The following is an 8,657-nucleotide window of genomic DNA, read 5'->3' on the forward strand; positions in this document are numbered from 1 at the left end:
TGATTAAATGAAATCAAAGTTGAACTTCGCTACACATTCAAAATGCGTACATTAATATTATTTTACATAGCCTACGAGTTATGTCAATCTAATAATGAATGCACCTTTATTATCTGTTACTCGTTTGCAACAAAATACAAATTGACAGCAGACAAGCAACTGATGTCTGATTTGTAAAAAATAGAAATGGAGATCGTTGTGTTTGACATCGTGTATCAACAGTTTCTGATATCTTGCGTTATGTAGTAAATAATAAATAAAAGTGCAAAGGTTTTCGTTGACTTTAAGCAAATAATGTTCGTAGCTTGTTGAACTTTTACGGAGTGATATTGAGCAAAATTCTGTTTGTTTATTAACGCCAACAAGACGAAATAATCATGGCGGATCCACTGAGTTTGCTTCGCCAATATAATGTAAATAAAAAAGAAATTATTGAACGGGACAACCAAATTATATTTGGCGAATTTTCGTGGCCGAAAAATGTTAAAACAAACTATCTTATGTGGGGGTAAGTTATCGTACCGATACCGTTTTTCCTTTTTTGACAATCAAATGTAACCTATTATCCAACAAAATTGTATAAATTTTTCATATCATTAAATATTTTTTGCAGTTCGGGCAAGGAGGGCTGCGAAAAAGAATATTACACTTTGGAATGCCTGCTATTCATACTTAAAAATACACACTTGACCCATCCAGTTTATGTAAAACAAGCAGCTGTAAGTGAGAATCATATTTTATTTATATATACAAGCAAGTGCTTGGTAAAATAATGTATTTGTAATATGACTTGGTATTATATATTTTAATCATTGACAGACAGTAAAAGGAATGATCGGGCAATTATCAAATATTATAAATATATCTTCATTTTTGGTCAAAAACAACAATCATGAGATCTATTGATGTACTAATATAACTTTACTTTTATAATAAGTTACATTATATTTTCATAAATAACACCTATTTGCTTTTCTGTACAGGCTGCAAACATACCACCTGTACGCCGTCCCGATCGTAAGGATATGCTTGCATATCTTAATGGTGAGACGGCAACAAGTGCATCTATTGACAAAAGTGCACCCTTAGAAATACCAACGCAGGTATGTGTGAATTTTACTACCAATATTACAATCATTTGTACTGTGATTGTAATAAAATACTTATTTTAAACAATAAAGGTTAAACGGACACATGACCATGATGGTGGCGAATCAGCGGCCAAGAAACCTCGTATTGAAGAGATTCATGTACAAAAAGTGCGAGAGCAGCTTGCAGCTCGCCTTGATGCACCTAAAGAAGCTTCTGTCACTGTTGACAATATCAAGTAAGAATTTGGTTGCTAATAAATTTGAGTCACCAAAGTTTGAAAAAATTTTTTTAATGGTATTTTAATTAAAAATAAAAGACTGAAAGTATAAATTCACTGTAATACCAACACATGCGATAACATTGCACTATAAAAGTAATAAAATAAAAATACTTTTACTCTTGTCTTACAGATCTCTATCTGAAGCTATGTCTGTTGAAAAGATTGCAGCTATTAAGGCAAAACGTTTGGCTAAAAAAAGGACAACAATTAAAAGTAATGACTACTCTGATACACTTGGTGTGGTTGGATCAGACTTGAGGGCTATTCTGGATTATGATGTTGATCTCACCAAGGATATTATCAGTCGAGAAAGGCAGTGGAGGACTAGGACAACAGTATTACAAAGCAATGGAAAAGTAAGAAGCTTATCATCATTTATTCAATATAGTTTATAGCTTTTTTAAATTGGCTGTTGATAGCTAGTTTGCTTGTTAAGCTACAATTTTATTAATACAACATCCATTAAACACATACAAATAAAGGAAAATTCCTATATTTCGTCAATATGGTATTAACTATATGTACTTTATATTATAAAGCAGAACAGTTTGTTTGTTTGTTTGGATGTGCTAATCTCAGGAACTACTGGTCTGATTTGAAAAATTATTTCGGTTTTAGATAACCCATTTATACAGGTATAGGCTATACATTATCTCGCTAAGACCAACAGGAGCGGAGCACTACAGGTTAAACCATGGGGCACAGCTAGTTGTAGATGAAAATTTATTAATTTAACTAGTCTCTTATCAAGCTTGCTATTTCAGATATTCGCAAAGAGCATTGGAGCTCTACTTGGAAGTATAAAAGCAAGGGAAGAAGGCAGGGCAGGAGTACCGAGGCCCCAGCCAGTCATACTTCCCCAACCCACAGCAATCCCTGCACAACAAACACAGTATAACAGATACGATCAGGAAAGATTTATTAGGCAAAAAGAAGGTATAATTTTATATTAAGTATGTACTCTAAAATAAAAAGAATAAAAAAAAATTGTCACGACTTATATGTAAATACAGGCATACCCTCAATTTTGTTTGATTCAGGGAAGATACCACATATGAAAAATAATGCAGCATTTGTGACGGTTTATAGTTAAAGTTGACACATTTATCTCTTTATATGTTAGTGTTTTCACCAGAATATAGTGAAATAAATAAATGAAAATAAACTCCACACAAGTCATACTTAACTTGTTTATTACTAAATTCACTATACATATTTTAAATTGTCTTAAATTGATTGTTAAATCGACGACGCGGTTGGCGCAGTGGTAAAGTAACTGCCTACTGAGCCGACGGTCCCGGGTTCGATCCCCGGTCAGGGCAAATATTTGTGTGATGAGCTCAATTATTTGTTCTTGGGTCTGGGTGTTATTATCTATATATGTATTTATTAAATATTATATTTATCGTCGCCTAGTACCCACAACACAAGCCTTAATTGAGCTTACTGTGGGACTAGGTCGATTTGTGTAATAATGTCCTATGATATTTATTTATTTATATATGACATCTTCATGTTGCAGAAACGGAGGGCTTTAAAATTGACACTATGGGAACATATCATGGTATGACACTGAAGTCAGTGACAGAAGGCCCCAGTGTGCCGGTTGCAGCGCGAGCTCCTGCCACGCCGAACCATCCACGACAAATGCCACGTAAGTAAAATATTATGTGTCGTAATATTCAATATTGTTAACTATGTTGTATTTGCTATAGATCTAAAAACATAAATAAAAGGTAATATAGAGTGAAAGTTATTTTATTTTGTGTGTTATCAAATTATCAAATGTGAATATATTAAATGTTGTCTGTGTTGTGCGATTTAATTGCAAGTCTGGCATTTTATTATCTTTATTAAAATTTACTTACCTGCCTTTTTATAATGCCTTGCCCTTCCTTGAAATAAATTAATGAGCAAATTACAATGAAGTAGAGTACATCTTATGTGTATTAAATGTATTATTGTAATAATCAATCTGAAATAGATCCAACATACTTTTCTCATTCATATAAACAAACATAAAATTGCAGAAAACGGTCCCATACCAAGCACGCCCGGTCGTAAAGAGCTCCTACCAGTAGCAGCTGCAAGGCCTCCAACGGGCGGAGGGAAGAGACCTTCCCGAACGCCCATCATCATCATACCCGCAGCTGCAACCTCGCTTATATCCATGTTCAATGTTAAGGATATGCTTCAAGATCTTAAGTAGGTGTAAATGTTATAATTTTTGAAGTGAAACTTCTTTATCGGGGTTGGAAATTTAGTGTAACATATTTTCGTTACGCGTGACATTTTTCCGTTACGCGCCATCTTTTCTTTATCCCTACCGCGTATTTCTGTAAAGTTGCATATAGTAAATTATTTTTGAAAAATAAGGTCATAAAGTTTTACTTCTTACGTATGTGCACTAGTACACGCACACATTTTTTCTTATGCTAGTTACAGTTTATGCTTCTTAATTTTAGAATGTTTAGCTCATCTTCTCTTTTATTGTGAAATGCTTACAATTCACATAATAGTGCAAGTTCTTAGTATAATTAATTAATTTCAAATAATTAATATAGTCTAGTAATTATGTAAATTATAGAATTATTTTATCTATAGCTAGTGCACAGAGATCTGTGCAGTAAAGCAGATGTTTATTCCTTTGATTATTGTTCTGTTTTTGCTTTTATGTGGAAGTATTTTATGAAATATGCAATGCAATTTTCAACTTTATTACCTCAGATTCGTGGCTGTGGAGCAAAAGAAAGCCGAAGGCGCCACACGTGAAAATGAAGTATTATTGCAGAGGCGAAAGGGTCCATCTGGTGACAATGTACCCAACAATGCAACAACAATAACGGTACTTATTTGAATTATGAACTATTTATTTAACCAAAAAAAGCTTCATCCTTTTCAAGTCAGTAAAGACGATTTTTTTGTGGCCATCCACAGGAAAATAATGATTTTATTATAATACTAGCTGTTCCTCGCGGTTTTACCCGCATTGCTCCGCTCCTGTTGGTCTTAGCGTGATCATATATAGCTTATAGCCTACCTTGAAAAATAGGCTAGCAAATTGGACCAGTCGTTCCTAAGATTAGCTCGTTCAAACAAACAAATAAAATCTTCAGCTTTATAATATTAGTATAGACTAGCTTCCACCCACGACTTTGTACGTGCATCCCCGTTTTTCCCCATTCCCGCAAGAATTTCGGGAAATCCTTTCTTAGCGGATGCCTACGTCCTAACATCTACCTGCATGCCAAATTTCAGTCCGATACGTCCAGTGGTTTGGGCTGTGCGTTGATAGATCACTATATCAGTCACTTTTGAGTTTTATATATGTATATAGATGTATATTTTTAATTATATAAATATTGTTTAGGTCCCATATCGCGTGGTGGACAATCCCAGCAGGCTGTCAGCCGCGGAGTGGGACCGCGTGGTGGCCGTGTTCGTGCAAGGACCGGCTTGGCAGTTCAAGGGCTGGCCCTGGGATGGCAACCCTGTGCAGATATTTGCTAATAGTATGTAGTATTTATTTATTTACACTTTATTGTGCTGGCATACAAATTAATCTTTAAAATTAAAACTTAAAAACTAGTCCAGCACAGAAGGCGGCCTTATCACTTAAGAGTGATCTCTTCCAGGCAACCTATGGTATATGCAACCTATGGCTATGTAGTAGCTATGGTGGAGTCCTGAAGTGTCTAATTCTTTGGCTCTTTAAAACATTAAAAAAAATGTAGTTTTTACTTTTAATTTTTCCGATAAATTTAAATTTTTGTTGCACTTTAAAATTGCATATATTAATTATGTTTAATATTCATACATAATTCATGTCTTATACGTTCCAGGACAGTGATTATAATTTGTAATGATATGTTATAAAACTACCCTCATTTCGTAAATGATTATACAATCATTAATAATCGGTGTTAATGAACACTTTTTAACTGTCCACGTAAGTATCGTTAGCTTTAAAACGCCCATTTTTGTTACTATAGTAGAGGCATTTTAATAGGCAACATTTGACAGTTCAACAAAATTCAACAACGTAACCTAGTAACGACGACATAGAATAACATGATATGTCGTATTGTTAGGACTGCACATTTGCTTAACTTTTATCAATTACGATTACTTATTTATAATAATAATGACCTATACAAGTGATTTTAAGATTTTATTTTACTGATAAACCATTCTAAACATAATAAACAATTTCTCATTTAATGAACTGACGTCGCTACAATTTTGTGTCAATAAACCTTTTTTCTTTTTAAATACCAGAGATGTTACTCTAAAAATCGAAATCTGACATCTAGAATCGAATGCATTGATTACTTGTGAATACAAATCATTATAAATTAATAAATGCGTTGTATTTTTTTAATTATGTATCATATTTGTCTTATTTTTTGCTCCTTAAATTTACGACAGAAAGTATATTACTGGGACAGGGATTCACCTGATGAACTTTAAAATTGGCATGTGGTTCAAGTTCGATTGACAAATGTTTCAAATCCGTATCGATTAATTCACTTTAATTGATGTTATTATGCAGGTTACTTCACTTTGAAGATAAAATTGATAGACGTCAAATGTTGCCTATTAAAATGGCTCGACAATACAAGAAATTACTCAAACTTGAAAACTCTTAATAACATTTATCTTTTGCTAATATATAAAACATCACTAAATAAATATTGGGGGTAGTCTAATATATAAAACTTACTTAATACTACTACACAATGTCCGCAGTATGCGCGTTCCACTTGAAGTTCGACGAGATGAAGCTGGACGCGAACGTGGCGCGGTGGGCGGTGACGGTGATCAACCTGAGCCGCACCAAGCGGCATCTCGACCGCGCAGCGCTGCTCGCCTTCTGGGAGACGCTCGACAAGTATGGATGCGGAATTTTTATTTATTTTTTGAAGTGAAAACTTCTTTAGCGGCGTTGGGTATAAAATCTTAAACTCGCGTCCGGACACGTGGCCTGATCGAAAAAGCGTAAGGCGGATGTTTTTTTTTTTAGCCCTTATATTCCATGCGAAAGACGGATACCATTCCAAAATATCAAACATGCTGAACGTTAATAATCAAGTTTTCACTTCTGCCGGCACTCCCGGAGTGCAACCCGTCTTTTTTTTTATTTATTTATTGACGTGATAACGTTTTTAAAATCGTTTTAGTCGGGTGACATGTTCAGAAACTTGTGTCACACCAAAACCTCACGAGCGCGATCGCAGGTATAACGAGAGAGAGACGGACCGATCTCCCGTCTCATCTCGAGCGCTGCCACCAATAAGACGTTATCACGTAAACATCTCGATCGTAAACCTACTTTACAAACAACCAATTTTTTGATAAGTAGTATGTAGTATAGTATTTTATGATATATTGAAATATGTAATATGCTACTTATTTACACTTATATTTATTTAAAAAAGAGATTTATTTACTTAAATGTTAAAGTTTCATTAGAATTTTATTTGCATTCAGAATGGATATTTAATGTTTACAAAAAAAGGAAAGAAACTATAGTTATTTCTAACGGAAGTAAAGCTACTCAAGAATCCAACTTAAAAATAGTTTTTATTTGGATGATACATTTCCATGTTCTTTCTTGAATAATTGTGAATATCTTGTCTATTGTTGATAACAACAATTCAAATATTTGAGACAAGCACTCTCTTTGATTTGTAATATGGTACAGTTGGCAAAAAATATCACCTACCAAATTATAACTCAAAAACTCACAAAAGGAACTTGTATTAGAATGAATTATTTGGTTCAGTGCCCAAAGTCAAATAAACACGAAGCGTGCGGAATAAACACAAGTGATCATACAGCGGTCCAGATATTTGTTTTTTATTTAGGTACGCTAAAATTCGACATTCTATATTTTATGAGATTGACTCGGTAGGTAAGGATAATTATGATTATTTTAAAAAGTGGAACATGAAGGGTTACGAACACAGAACATATAAAAGAGGTAAGAATGGCAATAATTCGCCATTCCTATAAGAACCGGTGTCGCCTGTGGGTGTGGCCAAGTCCGCGCAAGTCCGCTTACGCACATATTTGCAATTTCAAATCTAGCCAATCATAGCTACAATGCCTTTCTACCCTCTTTTATATGTTCTGTGGTTACAAAACTGTCTTTAATTTGATACTGAACTGAACTGATTCCATCTTTATAATTGATATTCACATACATTTTAATTTGTAGAAAAATATGTATAAATATTTTTCTTTTTGTTACAGGCACATGATGAAGAATAAGCCACATCTTAGGTTTTAATTTTGTTATAGTGTTATTGAATTTTATCCTATAGATAAATATATTGTGTGAATATATGAACGCCTTACTAGCAAGCGAATCTAAGTCAATTCATACCATTTAATTACTATTTTGACTGACTGAAGTGATATTATTTAACCAATACATAGCTGTTATGACATTAAGAGAATGTATCTCTAAGTTTCCACTAGTAAGTAGTTTAATAAAACCTTGTTAATCCGCTGTTTTGTTAATCACTAATGCCATATATAGAGTTTTAATAACACTCCTTGGAATGTTGTATTTTCTACAGAAGTATCTCAGTTTAAGAACGAAGTTTTTGTCCTACATAAATATCAGAATATTTTTCATACCTTATACTCTTTTAAATAAATTTTATATAAACTGGAGTTATTGACTAATTACATCTACTCGCTTCTTGACTTTCTTGCTTAATTAGAATTCCTCAAAAGATTAACAGTCGTGAAACTCTCGTGTAGATGTAGTTTTAATAAAAATACATTGGATCATTATGAAGGCCCAATCAACAAGATAATTAGTTTTTTGACGTTTTCTAAATATATTTAAATAGTTATCTATATGCCTTTTCTCCAGGCCTTTGCTATTTGTATAAAATTGCAATATCTTGTATGCTGAAACGAGTTTAATAAAATAATTAATTACGAGTAGGTAATATCGTCAAAAAAAAGATATAAATAAATAGTTTGGAAAATCCAAAAGTACACGCCTCATAATTTTTTTTTAATAATTATTTATTAATTATTATTTTTGTTTATTTAATAACAATTAAACCACATCGAATCAGACCCTGAAAAATGAAAGGGTTCTATTCATGAGCATACTCAAGCGTAAGAGAAAAAAAAAAGACTCGATTAGTAAAGTATTTCGGTCGCTATCGTGTTAACAAGAAAATCCTCCGCACATACAGACACACGGACGTCCAAGACAGAACTTTTTTAAACTGTTTTTTAACTAGTTTAAATAACAAAAATG

At 33.2% G+C, this 8,657-nt stretch overlaps 1 protein-coding gene across 1 annotated transcript; it reads left to right on the forward strand.

Annotated features, from left to right (window-relative positions):
* The first annotated feature begins 172 nt into the window (after positions 1 to 172).
* On the forward strand, positions 173 to 7,890 carry hyx (cell division cycle 73 hyrax). Its single transcript, XM_090119588.1, has 12 exons — positions 173 to 508; positions 614 to 719; positions 984 to 1,103; positions 1,182 to 1,327; positions 1,503 to 1,728; positions 2,137 to 2,308; positions 2,895 to 3,026; positions 3,403 to 3,577; positions 4,100 to 4,217; positions 4,743 to 4,884; positions 6,122 to 6,263; positions 7,628 to 7,890. Exons 1-12 carry the CDS (start codon positions 378 to 380, stop codon positions 7,662 to 7,664), a joined length of 1,647 nt encoding a protein of 548 aa, XP_089975714.1. The 5' UTR covers positions 173 to 377; the 3' UTR covers positions 7,665 to 7,890.
* Positions 7,891 to 8,657: the final 767 nt, after the last annotated feature.

The sequence above is a fragment of the Colias eurytheme genome, chromosome 3 (assembly GCF_061535395.1).
Source record: "Colias eurytheme isolate Ceu_HAF_F1 chromosome 3, ilColEury1 Martin Lab GWU primary, whole genome shotgun sequence".
Taxonomy (NCBI): Eukaryota; Metazoa; Arthropoda; class Insecta; order Lepidoptera; family Pieridae; genus Colias; species Colias eurytheme.

Excerpts from the sequence above, each read along its gene's own strand:
- hyx (XM_090119588.1), top strand. The coding sequence starts at position 378 with ATGGCGGATCCACTGAGTTTGCTTCGCCAATATAATGTAAATAAAAAA. Across the intron at positions 720-983 it reads TTTATGTAAAACAAGCAGCT|GCTGCAAACATACCACCTGT; the intron begins GTAAGTGAGAAT and ends TTTTCTGTACAG. Across the intron at positions 6,264-7,627 it reads TTCTGGGAGACGCTCGACAA|GCACATGATGAAGAATAAGC; the intron begins GTATGGATGCGG and ends TTTTTGTTACAG.